General features: G+C 41.2%; 1 protein-coding gene across 2 annotated transcripts in view; it reads right to left on the bottom strand.

The window, feature by feature from the left end:
• Positions 1–15,147, bottom strand: part of CTDSPL (CTD small phosphatase like) — a 133,284-nt gene extending 118,137 nt beyond the window's left edge. The window contains exon 1 of one of the 2 annotated variants that reach the window (XM_050942801.1): positions 14,509–15,147. In XM_050942801.1, coding sequence (XP_050798758.1) covers positions 14,509–14,584 — 76 coding nt within the window. In that variant the 5' untranslated portion in view covers positions 14,585–15,147. The remainder of the gene's footprint in view (positions 1–14,508) is intronic. The other variant, XM_050942800.1, reaches the window with a different exon arrangement.
• Positions 15,148–17,703: the final 2,556 nt, after the last annotated feature.

Raw genomic sequence — 17,703 nt, 5'->3', positions numbered from 1 at the left:
CATGGTGAATGATTTGATTCCCATTCCACTTTAGGGGCAAGATCATGCCAAAAATATTTCATTTTATTACAACCCTGAAGAGAGAGAAAAGAAAAAAAGGAGTCTTCTAGGAATCAGTAGGTGTTTAATACTATGGATATCCGGATAATTGGCATGTTTTATATATCTTGTTCGTAAAACATTTAGAAGATGTAAAACACTTGGCCTCTTTATTTTTTCAAAATATTTAAGCCCAAATTAAATTTTAAAAATCTGTATTTTACCATTACATTTCAGGTGGTTTCACATATTTATCTGTCTAAGGTTATTCCAAAGTTTTTGCCTTAATGTATTTGGCCATGACACAGTTAATTACATTTTGACCCATATGTTCTGTCATTGTAAGGCCACTAAACCAAGTCAAGAAATTTCCAAAATGAAACATACATCAGCCCTGACATCTTTTAAGCTGGGACATTATCAGATTATATGAACATGGTTCCCTATACTACGGAACCCTCTTATTCTTTTATGAAATTTGTGTATTAATTTTCTTTTATGGGACTGGAATGCAAAACTACATATCCAAACTTTTCCATTAGAACTCTCTCCCTAAGTGGTAATTATTTACTAATTTATTTAGAATTTTTTTCCTTCCAATACTTTGTAGAGATTTGTTAGGCTGTGAAAAGGAAATTATCTTCTTGTTAATGTTATCCTGTTAAAAAAGTGCACTTATTTAAAAAAAACTGATCTCGTTATGTTGTAATTTCCTTACATGATCCCCTTGAACATATAATCTGTTTAACTACACAGTTTAAGTGCTAGCTGAATAAGCAAATTAAAAAACAGTTTAGCAAACTAGCAAAAATCATTGGAAGTACTGTTAAACAGTTTTGACAAAAAATAAACATGTGACAAAAATTCAAGGACATGACTAAAAGTATTCAAACTCACACCTAACTGAGAAACAAACAAATGAATGGCCAGGTCATTTTTTAGCATTCCACTTCCTGCACTTCTAGTACAGCACATATCACAACCTTAACATGATACTGTTTGATTTTATTTTATTTTTCTAAATTTAACACACATTTTCAGGAAGGATACTTGGAATGGAAATGCTAAAGGACAGCTACCTATTAGTCTCTTCTCCTCTTGTTTGCTTGTACCTGATCCTGTAAGTATGGAGCACCAACCTTGGAGTTACTGACCACAATCTCTTGCAACTGGTTTCAATAGCATTAGGTCCTTAGGGATTAGTGGAAAAAAAAAAGTGCTATGTTTTATCAAGGGTGGGAGTGGGTTGGTTTTTATTTTTTAACAACTACTGAATTCTCCTTTTCAAATCATACAGTTTCAGTATACTAACTATGGATAGTACTTCACAACTAAATGTGACTCTTTAGAAACTGAAGCTCCCAATAGGCAAGTGGTATTCGATCACTCATACTCACCAGTATTATGCTCAAAGTGACACATTCAAGCTTTTTTTTTGGTTTGTTTGTTTAAAGAGAGTTAGAAGTGGGGGTTTTAGGTACAATTACTCCTGCCCTGTTGATTTTTGCAGTTTGACAATCACAATTTCCTATTTTGTTTTAATGTTTATTCTCTATCTTGTTGCCATATGAAAGACACACACAAGCAAAACAGGAAAACTGAACAGCAGTTCAAGGGAAACCATGAAAGCCACTAGACACTAATACCTTGTCTACACTATGAAGGGTTTGCTGGTAATACTATACTGGTAAACCTTTCTAATAAGAATACAGTTGATACCAGCAAGAGAGTTCTTTGCTGGCATGGGTTATGCAAGTTCCCCTTACAATAAAAGTCCTTAGTTGCATCTACACTGGGGCTGTTGCTGCAACAGCTATGTTGGTTACAGGTCTGATTTTTTCATACTCTTAACCAACACAGCTATGCCAGCAAAATTCTTAAGTGTAGACCAGACCTAAGTGAGTCTAATGCACCAAAAAAAACTGAAAAAAAAATACAGGAACAACATTTTCTATAATCTTTCACTTTTAGTAATCTGACAGGTTATTTTTTAAAAGAAGCTGTCTTAAACATAGGCCAACTTAGGTGTTTAAATTTTTGTCACACTTTCAAAGTGAAAGACAAGTCTGTAAAATTTCAGGGGACAGGTTGCATTTAACTATCAATTTAGTTAACACCATTAACTGGAAACAAAAACACACAAGTATAATCTCCATCCTACAATTAAGCAGGTCATTCTCATCCTATGTTTCTCACTCCCTCACCCTCTTTATGACATCCCTCTATACAAGCTCCTTAGCCGTTCTTAAATTCAATGCAAAATTAGAATACCTTCAAAAAATAGAGGAAATTGGGAAATGCTGAAAAAATGCAGGATTCCCACAACCTTGTACTCAGGTTAAATCTGAGTTTAAATGGAAACTAAAAACCCTCAGACCTATGTTAGGAAACTGTTTACATTTTAACTGTAAAACAATTGATTCTGTGTAAAATTTTGTAAACCCCCTTCTGGGGATTTACAACATATGTTAAATTTAACTAGCATGAGTGAAATGAATGGCACAGGAGACTGGTAACTGGAAACGGAACTTTTCATTCCTTACCCCATGTCTAAAATGAACAGTCATTTTCAGCTAATGACTATTAATAGCTTCCATCAAATAGCCTGAGGTTCAGTTCTCAGAAAACCAGTGTCCACAATACAAAAGTAATCAGCATAAACAGCATACCAGGCTGGCAATTTCAGCAGAGGCCTGTAACTGATTTAGCACAGAGACTGAACTTCTAGGAACGCTGATATTACAATGGATCCAACCAACAATTTTTCTGATAAAACTGTAGGCCATTGCAGAGGCTTCAGGGAAGATACAATTCAGCCAACTGTGCACTACAATTCAGCCAACTGTGCACTACACCAAACGGAGACATTTTTGCCTGACTCCAGATGCTGATTGATTTATTCCTTGAAGTATGATTAATATAACTTGGTCATTTCATCCTAGTTAGTGTAACGGCAGACATTCATAAACATCAATTCTTTTTAACAATACCTAGCGATGTTTTGCAATGTTATGCTCTGGCACTGATTTACACAGGTTAATTGTATGTTGCATAAAATTATACTTCCTTTTACCTATTCCAAACATGTTGCCTTTTAATTCTAAATGCCTTGTTGTATTATGGGAAAAACTAACAGGAGGCCCTGCTTGGCCTCTTCTATGCCAATTGTTATTTTGTGCCTCAATGATATCTCCTCTTAATTTTCTCCTTTCCTTTCTTAGGCTTTAATCTCAAATAGAATTATTTCCAGGCTTTTAATCATTTTGTTGTTTTTTAAACCTCTTCTATTTCCATTATGTCTTGTATTTCTTAAAATGAAAGGACCAAAACTTCCCACATTGTTTGAGCAATGGACTAATCACTGGATTTTATGAAAGTATTACCTTATTTTCTGTATTATTCACTTCCTAATTTAATCCAGTGTACTATCTGCTTTTTGGACTGTTGCTATCTTGTGGACAGTTTTAAAAATCCATGATGGTCTTCATCATTCATCCTCAAAAAGTGTTTTTCAAAAACTGAAACTAGGTCCTTCACTATTCCTTTATCCACTACATTTACTGTTCCACAGTATTTTCACTGGTTAGAAAAATAGGATCCCAAATGCTCATGCATGTGCCTTTCTGCATACCCATTTTAAGTGTGCAGATACTCCGATATGCAAATACAAGTCTGATCTGTGTGTCCACAAACCCTATGTGCACTTAATGCATTCCATAGATTCATGCTTGTGAAAATTCTTCACCATTTACTTTCACAGAAGTCATATTTGTCTATCCTGGTTCTTTTACTATGGCAAATGACATGGCAGAGTCATGCCACTAACACCTCAACAGCCCAACACTGTAGCATTTAATTTCAGAACTATGCAAAAATGAGGAGGCTAGTTAAACAGAAATTAAAAAGGTATAGTGACTAGAGTGAAATCCCTGCAAGCTTTTCCCTGCAATGGACACTCTTCAAAGACACCATAATAGAGGCTCAACTTAAATGTATACCCCAAATTAAAAAACACAGTAAAAGAACTAAAAAGAGCCACCGTGGCTTAATAACCATGTAAAAGAAGCAGTGAGAGATAAAAGGCATTGTTTAAAAAATGCAAGTCAAATCCTAGTGAGGTACATAGAAAGGAGCATAAATACTGCCAAATTAAGTGTAAAAATGTAATAAGAAAAGCCAAAAAGGAGTTTGAAGAACAGCTAGCCAAAAACTGAAAAGGTAATAACAGAATTTTTTTTAAGTACATCAGAAGCAGGAAGCCTGCTAAACAACCCTGGAGGATCGAGATACAAAAGGAGCACTTAAAGTTGATAAGGTCATTGCAGAGAAACTAAATGAATTCTTTACTTCAGTCTTCATAGCTGAGGATGTTAGGGAGATTCCCAAACCTGAGTGGTCCTTTGTAGGTGACAAATCTGAGGAATTGTCACAGATTGAGGTGTCATTAGAGAAGGGTTTGGAATTAATTGATAAACTTCACAGTAACAAGTCACCGGGACCAGATGACATTCACCCAAGAGTTCTAAAGGAACTCAAATGTGAAATTGTGGAACTATTAACTACGGTTTGTAACCTGTGCTTTAAATCAGCTTCTGTACTCAATGACTCGAAGATAGCTAATGTAACGCCAATATTTAAAAAGGGCTCTAGAGGTGATCCCGGCAATTACAGACTGGTAAGTCTAACACCAGTACTGGGCAAATTAGTTGAAACAATAGTAAAAAAATAAAATTGTCAGACACATAGGACATAAATTGTTGGGCAAAAGTCAACATGGTTTCTGTTAAAGGAAATCATGTCTTACTAATCTATTTGAGTTCTTTGAAGGGGTCAACAAACATGTGGATAAGGTGGATCTAGTGGACATAGTATACTTAGATTTCCAAAAAGCCTCTGACAAGGTCCCTCACCAAAGGCGCTTACGTAAATTAAGCTGTCATGGGATAAGAGGGAAGATCCTTTCATGGATTGAGAACTGGTTAAAAGACAGGGAACAAAGGGTAGGAATAAATGGTAAATGTTCAGAAAGGAGAGGGGTAACTAGTCATGCACCCCAAGTGTCAGCCCTAGGACCAATCCTATTCAACTTATTCATAAATGATCAGGAGAAAGGGGTAAATAGTGAAGTGGCAAAGTTTGCAGACGATACTAAACTGCTCAAGATAGTTAAGACCAAAGCAGATTGTGAAGAACTTCAAAAAGATCTCACAATACTAAGTGATTGGGCAACAAAATGGCAAATGAAATTTAATGTGGATAAATGTAAAGTAATGCACATTGGAAAAAATAACCCCAACTATACATACAATATGATGGGGGCTAATTGAGCGACAACTAATCAGGAAACAGATCTTGGAGTCATCGTGGATAGTTCTCTGAAGACATCCACACAGCGTGCAGCAACAGTCAAAAAAGCAAACAGGATGTTAGGAATCATTAAAAGAGGGATAGAGAATAAGATGGAAAATATCTTATTGCCTTTATATAAATCCATGGTATGCCACATCTCGAATACTTTGTACAGATGTGGTCTCCTCATCTCAAAAAAGATATACTGGTACTAGAAAAGGTTTAGAGAAGGGCAACTAAAATGGTTAGGGGTTTGGAACGGTTCCCATATGAGGTGAGATTGAAGAGGCTAGGACTTTTCAGCTTGGAAAAGAGGAGACTAAGGGGGGATATGATATAGGTATATAAAATCGTGAGTGGTGTGGAGAAAGTGTTATTTATTTGTTCCCATAATCTAAGAACTAGGGGCCATCAAATGAAATTAATAGGCAGCAGCTTTAAAACAAATAAAAGGAAGTCCTTCACACAGCGCAACCTGTGGAACTCCTGGCCTGAGGAGGTTGTGAAGGCTAGGACTATAATAGGGTTTAAAAGAGAACTAGGTAAATTCATGGAGGTTAAGTCTATGAATGGCTATTAGCCAGGATGGGTAAGGAATGGTGTCCCTAGCCAGGGCTGGCTTTAGGAAGTGTGGGGCCCAATTTGAAAATTTTGGGGGGGCCCTGGCAGGGATGACTAAAAAAATAGTGTAAAAAAAAAAAAGCCTTTCATTTCTTCCATGTATTATTTACTGTCCATAACTATATAAATAATAAAATTATATATTATGTACATTGCATCATATATGCTGTTGATTGGTTATTAATGACCACTGTTTCACATGTGTGGGTCCTCGCCACCCCCTGGGGGTGTGCACATGTGTGGGTCCCAGCTGCTCCCTGCCCCCCTCATTGAAGCAGGTGTGCAGGGTTACAGCCCTGGGAACTGCAGGGCAGCAGTGGACATGGGGCTGGTTGGAGGCAAGGCAGGGGCTGGTTGGAGGTAGGGCCTGGCTGCAAGCAGGGCAAGGGGTGCGGGGCTGGCTGGAGACTGGGGTGTGTGGGGCAGGCTGGCTACAGGCAGGGCTGCAGGGGGTGCAGCAGGGGTTGGATGGAGACAGGGCAGGGGGTGCAGGGCTGGGGGTGCAGGCAGGGGCGTGTGTGGGACTGACTGGCTTTGGGCACGGCCGCAAGGGGGTGTGGCAGGGGTTGGCTGAAGACAGGACAGGGGGTTTGGCAGGGGCTGGCTGCAGGAAGGGAGGCGGGGCTGGTGCAGGCAGGGCAGGGGGTGCAGCAGAGGCAGCTGGAGCCCCAACCCTTTAAATAGCCCCCAAGCCCCCCGCTATCCCAGGGCTCTGGGGCTATTTAAAGGGCTTGGGGATCCCCTGCTTCTACTCCACCCCGGACCTTTTAAATAGTGGGAACCCTGGGGAATGCATGGGGGTGGCACGGCTCCAGCAGCTATTTAAAGGACAGGAGTGGCAGAGGCAGCTGGAGCCCTGGCCCTTTAAATAGCTCCCGGAGTCCCTCGCTACCCCAGGGCTCTGGGGGCTATTTAAAGGGCCCGGAGCTCCAGCCAGGAGAGCAGGGCTGCAAGGTAGGGCCAGCCATGCTCCAGCCGCAGCACCAGCCGGGGCCGCAGGGCCAGCCACAGTGCCAACCGGAGCGCCAGCCGAGGCTGCGGGGCCAGCCGCGCTCCAGCCGGAGCGCCAGCTGGAAAAGCAGGGCTGTGGGGCAGCCGCGCTCCCACCAACGCTTTGGTCAGGGGAGTGGGGCCACGGAAGACCCCGGAGCAGACCGCAGCCAGGGTAAGTAAAAAATAATTAAAAAGGCGATTAAGGCGCAGGGCCCTCTTAGGCGCAGGGCCCAATTCCCGGGCGAATCGGCCTAAAGCCGGCCTTGTCCCTAGTCTCTGTTTGTCAGAGGGTAGAGCTGGATGGCAGGAGAGAGATCACTTGATCATTGCCTGTTAGGTTCGCTCCCTCTGGGGCATCGGTCACTGTCAGCAGACAGGATGTTGGGCTGGATGGACCCCTGGTCTGATGCAGTATGGCCATTCTTATGTTCACTGACAACTATGAGACCTTAAACTGAGATCCATCTTCTCAGCACAATAAAGATCCCATGGCACTTTTAGTAAGATTAGGTATTTACTCCTATGCCCTTGACAAAATTCTTTACTTTCCCCTGTTGTACAGCTCCCCTCTCCTGTTGGAAGTGAGTGGGAGATCACAGCTTTGCCTCGCACCATCATAACAAAAACACTATTTACAGTTTCTCTGCTGATTAATAGCTAGGAACAGCAGTCATGAAACTGAAAGATTGCTATCAAGTTTCATTGTGCTGCTTCTGGGAACTTTGAAGGAGCATGGGGGTGGGGGGCAGGGGGCAGCGACAGACCTTCACTGTTGAGTCACTCTGCCCAGAAAGTGGAAGAGCCTCTGAAGGAGCAGCAGAAGAATGAAACTGACAAGAGTAATCAGTTTCACAGGTGCTATTAATAAGCTACTAAACCACCATGAAAGTCATCTGAAACATGTTCAGTTTTACCATGCAACTGTAGGGGCTCAACTTTGTGGCTTACAGATGCACATTACTAAGGTTTTGTTTTGAACATTTTTTTAATAATATATCTGTATCTATATTGTTTTTCCAGTTACGCCATCTGTAGGGCTCTGTAGTGTTATGTAGGATACCGAGTTTCATTCCTGCTCCTATTGCTCACTGAAGCCTTGGGAACGCAAGCAATCAGCAGCACCAATACTGCCATGACCTGGAGCCATGTCAGATCTCACAGGCATAGCAAAATGGTCTGGTCAGTACCTGGACAAGACCTCCAAGATGAAAGAATATGGAATATACACAATGTATCTTTTGTACATCACATTAGTTGCTACTTCATCTCCTACATACCTCTTCCAGAAGTTTCAGTTTACCCTTTAAGAAAGTATATATTCACTAAATTTTGGCACATTGGACATTTTTCACCCGAGGGCGAGTCATCCCTGTGTTATGCAGAAGGTAGACTAGATGACGATTTCTGGCCTTCAAATCTACTTAGAAAGACTTTGTAATTTTTAGGAAAGAGGCGGTGGCTCTTCAGGCTTGTTTGCTTTTTAAAAACTGAGGAAATGGTCTTGCTTAAAAAGAATCTCACTTTTGATTCACCCTCTATGTAAAGCATTTAATTATGTGGAATACTTAGAGACGCATTTTATTGCATCTGTTCTGTAGATAAAAGACATCAGTTTCCAGTGCTGTCAATCTATTACTCTTAAGAACCCTAAAAAAAAACCAAAACCAAAACACTGCAGTAGTATGAACTGTGCTAAAATACTAGACACTCTATTGCATTCATGTGAAAGCTACTTTGATAAAATATTGAATAAGGCCTAAGAACACAGACTAGTCCTGACATCACGAACATGGTTTTTCCTCCCCACCAGAGCGAAGCTGGAAATTTCACTGTAAACATTATTACATTACTCTATACTAACTGATACTGAAAGACACAGATTATTTAGCATTCTTTGTGATCTGCAAATATTTTGGTTTTTCCTGTAACAAACAGATTTTAGTACCTGCAAAAACTATTGCCATGCAATGTTAAAACTGCACAGATAAAAATCTTAGGTCCTCAAGAAATTTATAAGAAACTAAAACCTAAGCAACTAAGATTGGAAAGAGGTTCAGACTACTTTTTGTTTGCAACTATTTAACTCTAACTCCTGACAAATATGTAGCTGAAAGCATTTTTGTGAATTTTTCTACAGCCCAAGCCTTCCATCTGAAAACTGAGATATTTCTCCCACCGCTACAGTTCTCTGATCCTCCAAGGACTCCTCCAGCAAAAGTGGAAAATACAAGATTTGTATTCCTGATATATCTAAGGTAAAACAAGTTTACGGTTTTCTTAAAAGTATCTCAGGGTTCTTTATGTGGGACAAAGCAGCAAAAATGGCTTTTCCACCCACCCCCCACCCCCATTTGACTCTGTTCGAGCCTCCAGCTCAGCCCGTGCCAGGTAAGGAGAAAGTATATAGTAATGTCATTAAATAGAAACAGCTTCACCAGGTTTCACACAAAAAATCTCAGATGCCTCTTGAGCAGACTCAAGTGATTTTTACAGTGAACTTTCGCCCCACCCATAAACCAAACAAATCACAAACTCCTCAATGAGAATTTATGGCTTCATATTTCATATATTTTTATCATTCAGATTAGTGTTAGCACTAAATGTGATAAGCAATTTCCACGCACACACAAATTACTTGAAAACGTATTTATGATGTTTATTAATGTGAATCTCAGCACAGATTAAACTGAGAAGGCTAAAATATAGTGCATGACAGATCACATTGTGTTTTATTGACTCATATTAGAAATGCGATTCAATTTGCATTTCTGAATGCCAAATTGACAAAATATAGTCTTGCTGTTTTTTAAGGCACACTAATTTCTGAAAGCTTAAGTTAAATCACCACATTAAGACAAGTGTGAATTCAAAGAGCCCACCATTAAATAAAATGACAGTTTCATAGCCCTCAGATATGGCTTGAGTACCAGATATTTGTATAAACTACCATTCAGATCACCAAAAATCATCATCATCATCATCCCAGTTTGCTGAGTTTTAACTGCAACTTTAAACCAAATCTTAGGTTACCACATGTTATTACAGCGTATCTAGAACGTAAAACTTAGTGTGGTTGCTCTGGTTTCATAACAATTACATCACTAGTTAACGTTTTAAAATTTACCCTCTGTAATGAACCACATTCCAATGCAGAGCTAGAGACGACTTCTACATTTTCTTCTTAATGTTACTTTCTACTTCATGTTATTTAGTATGTTTTGGTGAATATAAAAAAAATTGTTAAATCGATAATTTATTTTAAAACAGCGTGTGTTCAAATGTTCATGAAGCATTAAAATCCTATTGAAATCACAATGATAAAAAGGAAATAAAAAATATTCCAAATATCAGATACTTAAGTTGTGATTAAATCATATTAAATTAAAATTCAAGAACACTGTACTTCAGTTCTACTCCAAATGTGAGTTTTCAGGTGAAGATCTTTTGAAATGCTTATTACTTCAAATAAAAGAAGACCTGAAGAAGAGCTCTGTGTAGCTCAAAACTTGTACCTTTCACCAACAGAAGTTGGTCCAAAAAAATATATTACCTCACCTACCTTGTCTCTCTTTCATATCCTGGGCCAAACACAGCTACAATGGTACTGCAAACATATTGCCTCAAATGACAATGAACACTCTTTATAAAAAAGGAGGAAAATGAAGCTTCTCAAGACTTTTATATTTTCATAAAGTATTAAAGGTTATACTTTATTCAAAATACGATTACTGGTTTTATGTTCCAGGTCTGAAATTTTCCAAAAAATAATTGCGTTTACACATACAACAGAAGACATTCATAAAGACAACCTGCAATAATTCCAAATTACTGAATGGGAGCTTTGATCATGGTCAAATTTTAGAACAAGTTAGGAAAGATGTGTCTGAACTGAGAAAATCAACCAAACATCAAAGAGAATCTGGACAGCAGTGTACTTACTAACTGGACTAGAATGTCATGCCACTGCTACATATATGTTAATTTATAGACTATTTAAACAGCCTAAAATCTCTGCATTGATGAAGATTAAAAAGAAATTCACAGATGCAAAATAAAGGCTATATACTTATTTGGCCTAGTTACACAATACATATCAATTAGCTTGTCTGCCTACACAATATTCAATGCTAAAATCTATCATCACTGCTCTCTTTTCAAGACATAAAGCATTTAACTAGTATATCAAGAAGTAACTGATCAGTACATAAATATAAATAATTCAGTTAATATAAGTGTCTACTTTCCATCTGTAACATGAAGATCTAAATTTTGAATAAAAACTAGAAATAAAAACTGTCACTCAGAAACAAGGAATTTTACTTTTCTTGTTCTTATAAGTATTTCCATTTTAATTGCTAGCTACAGCTTTTGTTGCTGTTTTGAGTTTACAAAAGGCAGACATGACAAGCTCCAGAGTTTTCAGCAAAGGGGAAAACTTTAGCTTATTGAAAGTCTATCAAAGAGAGTTTGTTAGCTTTCTGCTTAAAAATATTTTTAAATAGCCATCCAATCTTTTAAATTTGCACAAGAGATTTATAATTCCAAGCACCAATTTATTTATACTTACATCAGCAAATACCAAAATTAGCTGAAAGTGTAACAATTTCTAGAAAAGAAACTATTTCAGGAGAAATGTTAAATGAAATCATTAAAAACGTAGTTGTTACAACTTTCAGTAGTTGGCCTTCATTTTGACTGTCAGACCTAAATGTAGTGCACCATCATGTGGCAGTCAGTCATTGAAAAATTCATATTAAAAAGTCAACGTTTTCATGGTTTTGATCCAATTATTAGAATTAAATATTTGTTAACTGTGCCACTGTAATACTGATCATTAAACTTTAATGGGAAGTTCCATTACCAATTTTTTAAGGATTTTTTTAATGTACTTTGAACTAGCAAGAAAATATTTTGATTTTTTTAAAGCATAACCTTTACATGAAGAGAACTGTCCCCAGTGCCTATTAGGTAGGTCTTCATTTTGCTAGCCTGAATCATGGCACCTTGCAATGGTAAAATATATAGATATTAAACATTTTCAGAGTTTGAGCATAGATATTGTATACTAAATTGCTAAAAAATTACTCCTGAAAACCCCTATACAAGTTATATCCTAGAGCACATTTTCACCGCCAAAGCCTAAAATCATACAGGAAGCGGACAGAGTAAACTGAAGCAATAGAAACAGTGCTTTTATAATTACAGAACAATTTCAGAAGACATTATGTACTAAAAACAAATTCTGGAACTGATTGCTTCAAAAGATATATGCTGATTTATTAAAAACATACATCTTAGAGAACCACTGTATACACGTCAATTTAACACAAACAAGTTACTGAAGATTAACCCTGATGCACTGATTTATACAGCTGGGTTGCCTCCCACTAAAAGTTCAAGTCCCTCACAGCCCCATGTATACTGCACCTTAGGTTTAGGCTCTGCTTTAGCATATACCATCTCAAAGCTTTGCTTGAACTGTAAGGAATCCCCAAGTTACAAAGAAGCCTTACCATAACCTGAAGTCACTAAAGTGAGGTATGCAAATAACCTTAAGGCAACCTACAAACCCTGAAAAATAGAAAATCCTCTAACCATACCTAGATTTTAAGGATGGCCAGCATTTCCATTACAAAACCCAGCAGACAGGCAATTTCCAACTCTTTACCTTAACAGTTTGCATAGGAATGACACTTGACAAAACCTCAGGGCATATATCATTTTGTTACAAATTTTGAAACAAATTCAGTCTAAAATTCACTTATTTAAAATGCTTCTCTACATTTTTACCTAACAAAAATCCATTAAAAATGAAGTTTTAAAGACCAGTAACCTATATTGAAAGTTAGGTAATTCTGGGTTTTATTTTTCTAAAGCTGTAAGAATTCCCAGGTTTAAAAAACCACTACTATGCCAGTGCACACTGGCTAATTTTCCATTATTTTTACTTTAAGATAGACTAGAATGAGTAATATATGAATACATGACATGCAAATATATACCACAGATAATATATAATCAAACATAGAATAATGAATCTGAAGACATTTATGTTTATTGCAAATGCATGTATTTACAACAAGCTGTCAAGCTGTACTCTATCAACTGTGTTTCCACTATTCTGTCTACTCTAAAATTCTCACTGAGGATAACACCAGTACACCTTCACAAGTAATAACAGCAATAATGGGAGCTCCAATATAAACAGGCCTCTGGGTGTCACTGATGTTTTAACTACTGTATCACCTAACCCTACTCCAAAGATGTCTGTGAGACCCTGTATAAAATGTCAACGACAAGTGCCTTGTATACAGTTGCACACCCCAAACCAATCACTGCTATCACCAGTGGGAAATATTAGGAGTCTGAATACACAAGACCTCATAGTAAATGTGTCATTTCACAATTGGTTGGATGAGAGACTAGCGATTGTAGCACTCCTATTCCAAAGGAGAAAATGCTCCTTTATAACAACCACCTCTGATAGCATGGATTAATTTCTTATATATCACTGTACTTTCTTACAAATAGCCTTCCTGTTATGAGATGACCATCAGTGGTTGGGTGTGGAGTGTTTTGCTCTAAAACAATGTTATAATGAAACAGGGACTGAGCCCTTTAGCTATACAGAATTCCTTACCATTACAAGAACCTTCACACTTAGCAAAAAAAGGAAGAGTGCTGCAGGATATCAGGAAATAATGGATATTGATCACAGGGAAAGGGAATACTGAGTTATTTAATAAAAAGGAATAGTGCTGAATCTATTAACAGAGTTTCTTTCATATATGCACATTTCTGTTCCTTTTGCCTTGGTTTTACCTACTGTACCAAAAAAACCCCCACACATTTATACACACAATAACTTTCAAGACCTGTAATGCTCTCAAAAAAATTCCAGGGACCCTGGACTCTGTCTGTTAAAGACTGTCTTTTATTCATCCTGTAGTGCCTACCTCTGTATCACAACAGACAGACACTTAGCCAGATCATTTTTGCTTGACCACTTTCAGATGCTAAGTAGTCTTGGTTTCTTTTGCAGGGTCAAGGCATAATCCTTCAACAAGATCTGAAGATAAATTTTCTGTTTTAATTAGGATTGGGAGAGTCACAACCCTCTTTCCCCCTAAAGCATCTCTTTGCCCCAGAAAGAAATTTCAAAATTTTCTAAAAGTCAGACAGAAGTGTTTCTTCCTAGAGAGCCTCCAGGGTGACAAAAACAAGGTTGCAGAAGTTACATTAAAGGACCCTCTGGAGACACAACATATTTTATTTAAATAAAATCTAGTTAATGCTAAATTAAAATAATTGTATAAATTATCTAGACAAGCAGTGTCAGAAGCCATCACACAAACACTGGCTTCAACCTACACCCTGTAAACAACCAAACAGCCTCCAGTCCCAGTGCCTTGGAAGGTTATTTTTACTATCCGTGGAGTGTATATTATTATTTCATTTATTTTTACAGCTTCCATCACTTTAGTATAATCTGAAAGGAACGCTTACCTTTATCCTGAGTGCAGGACAGTATTTCCTCCTCTTTGGGGTTAGTCACCTGGGTGATAATGGACGGGTTGTCCATGGAAACAGAGTGCGATTTCACCTGGCTATTTCCCTCCCGGAGGCAGGTTTGTGTGCGTTTGTTTTTAGGGATCGATAGGCAGGTTTCTCTCTCAAAACTCCTTCAGGGACGAAGCCATTCAGGGGAAAAAAAAACGCGCGCACAAGGGACCCCTCCTATAGTGCCGCCTCCTCCTCCTCCAGCAGTAATTCCCAGTGGGGGTGTGAGGGAAAAGGAGGAAATATCACCCCCACCAAAAGAAAAATCCCGTATCACTCCCCCCCGCCAAATCACCACCCCTAGAACGTCCAAAATATATCACCCCCCAAAACACCCTGCCTAGGAAACCTCTCCACCCCCTAAACCCCTGTATGACCCAGAAATATGTACCAACCCTCCCTAACCTGTATCACCCCAAATCAGCCCAGCCCCCAATGACTATCTGAGCCTACCTACCCCCTAAATAACTCTCCTCCTTCCCAGCCTGGGTCACCCCCAAATCAACCCAGCCCCCAGTAATAAGCAGATCCCCCTCCTCCTAACCCGTATCACCCCCAAACCAACCCAGCCCCCAGTAATAAGCAGATTCCCCTCCTCCTAACCCGTATCACCCCCAAACCAACCCAGCCCCCAGTAATAAGCAGATCCCGCTCCTCCTAACCCGTATCACCCCCAAACCAACTCAGCCCCCCAAAACGGTCTGATCCTACCCAGCCCCCAGCTACCCTCGCCCCTCCCTCAGCCCCCCTCCCTAAGAAACCTGTAAGACCCCCCCACACACACGCGCAATCGCTACATGCCCACCGGAGCCGGAGCCGGAGCCAGAACCCGCACCCGGGGCGCTACCCCAGCCCAGGCCCCGGCCCGCCGGCCCCCCGCGGCAGCGTTGCGGGCTCCGCCGAGACACCAGCTCCAGGGGCAGGAGCCGCCACCGCCGCCCTGCGAGGAGGAGGAAGAACCGGGGTTGGGAGGGGGGGCCGGGCCGGGCTCCAGTCCGGGTCTCCGCGCTGCGCCACCGCTGCCCGCCGCCGCCGCGCTCAGAGCCTGTCAGTGCGCTCGCAGCGCGCCCCGCCTCCCTCCCCTCACAGCCAGGCCACAGGCGCCTCCCCCACCCGCTGCTTCCCCGCCGCGCCGCCAATAGCGGGACGCTCCAACATGGAGACGGAGGCGGTGGCAGGAGCCCGGCCGGCCGAGCGAGCGGTAAACAACGGGGCGGGGCCTCCGCCGCCCGGCGGGAAACGCCCCGCTCCGGCCGCTCAGGGGGCGGGACCAGCTCCGAGGGGCGGGGCTGGCACAGGGGGTGCGGGGGAGGGGCAAGCTACGTCCAAAAATGGGCGTGGTTATGCGTTGCGCGGGATAGCACTCGAGGGAGAGGCGTATCACGCAAAGGGCGGGATCAACTTTAAAAGTGGGCGTGGTTAAGCCTTAGGGGCGGGGTAACCCACACGAGGGGGTGGAGGTCATCCCATAGGGGCGGGGCTAACACGCAAGGGTGGTGCTATCCCGCAGTGGGCAGGGTCAACCTCAAAAGTGGGAGTGGTTATTCCTTAGGGGGTGGGGAGACACAGGAGTAGGAACTAGTCCACACGGGACCAGTCAACTTCAAAGCGGGGGTGGTCATTCCCTGGGGGCACTAACACCTGAGGGGGCGGGCCTATTCCACAAAGGTCAACTCCAAAAATGGGCTGTGCAATTTCATAGGGACCAACCCTCTCACACAAAGGGAGGGGTAACCTTCAAAAGTGGGAGTGGTTATTCTGTGGGAGGCAAAACTGACATAGATGAGGGGAGGGCCATCCCACAAGAGAAGGGGCTAACACATAGGAGTAAGAAGGGTTGTGTGGTAAGGCGGGGGAGCGCTAATACACGTTAACAGTGAGGTTATCCAGTGGCGTGTGCTACAAATGGGGGAGGGGGGCTCCCATAGGCAGTAACCAAAGCTATCACATTTGAAGGGAGGGAAGATCCCTGAGTGGAGTGGCGTGTGCTAACATAGGAAGGAGAGTATCAGAGGGGTAGCCATGTTAGTCTGGATCTGTAAAAGCAGCAAAGAATCCTGTGGCATCTTACAGACTAACAGACTTTTTGGAGCATGAGCTTTCGTGGGTGAATACCCACTTTGTCGGATGCATGTGGTGGAACCAGAGGCAGGTAACAGATCAACAGAGCCAGACGTGTATCCAGAAGCCTCCTACTGCAAGACAAATCCAAGAAAGAAACCAACAGGACTCCACTGGCCATCACATATAGCCCCCAGCTAAAACCCCTCCAACGCATCATCAGGGATCTACAACCCATCCTGGACAATGATCCCACACTTTCACAGGCCTTGGGTAGCAGGCCAGTCCTCGCCAACAGACAACCTGCCAACCTGAAGCATATTCTCACCAGTAAGTGCACACCGCCCCATAGTAACTCTGGCTCAGGAACCAATCCATGCAACAAACCTCAATGCCAACTCTGCCCACATATCTACACCAGCGACACCATCACAGGACCTAACCAGATCAGCCACACCATCACCGGTTCATTCACCTGCACGTCCACCAATGTAATATACGCCATCATATGCCAGCAATGCCCCTCTGCTATGTACATCGGCCAAACTGGACAGTCTCTACGGAAAGGAATAAATGGACACAAATCAGATATTAGGAATGGCAATATACAAAAACCTGTAGGAGAACACTTCAACCTCCCTGGCCACACAATAGCAGACCTTAAGGTGGCCATCCTGCAGCAAAAAAACTTCAGGACTAGACTTCAAAGAGAAACTGCTGAGCTTCAGTTCATTTGCAAATTTGACACCATCAGCTCAGGATTCAACAAAGACTGTGAACGGCTTGCCAACTACAAAACCAGTTTCTCCTCCCTTGGTTTTCACACCTCAACTGCTAAAACAGGGCCTCATCCTCCCTGACTGAACTAACCTCCTTATCTCTAGCTTGCTTCTTGCTTGCATATATATCCCTGCCCTTGGAAATTTCCACTACATGCATCTGACAAAGTGGGTATTCACCCATGAAAGCTCATGCTCCAAAATATCTGTTAGTCTATAAGGTGCCACAGGATTCTTTGCTGCTTTTATAGGAAGGAGAGGGGATAATTCTGGGGTCGAAGGGCTACCCCAGACTGGGGAC

This window comes from Gopherus flavomarginatus, chromosome 2 (assembly GCF_025201925.1).
Source record: "Gopherus flavomarginatus isolate rGopFla2 chromosome 2, rGopFla2.mat.asm, whole genome shotgun sequence".
NCBI classification, from domain to species: domain Eukaryota; kingdom Metazoa; phylum Chordata; order Testudines; family Testudinidae; genus Gopherus; species Gopherus flavomarginatus.
This window is presented reverse-complemented; position numbering and strand designations above follow the sequence as displayed.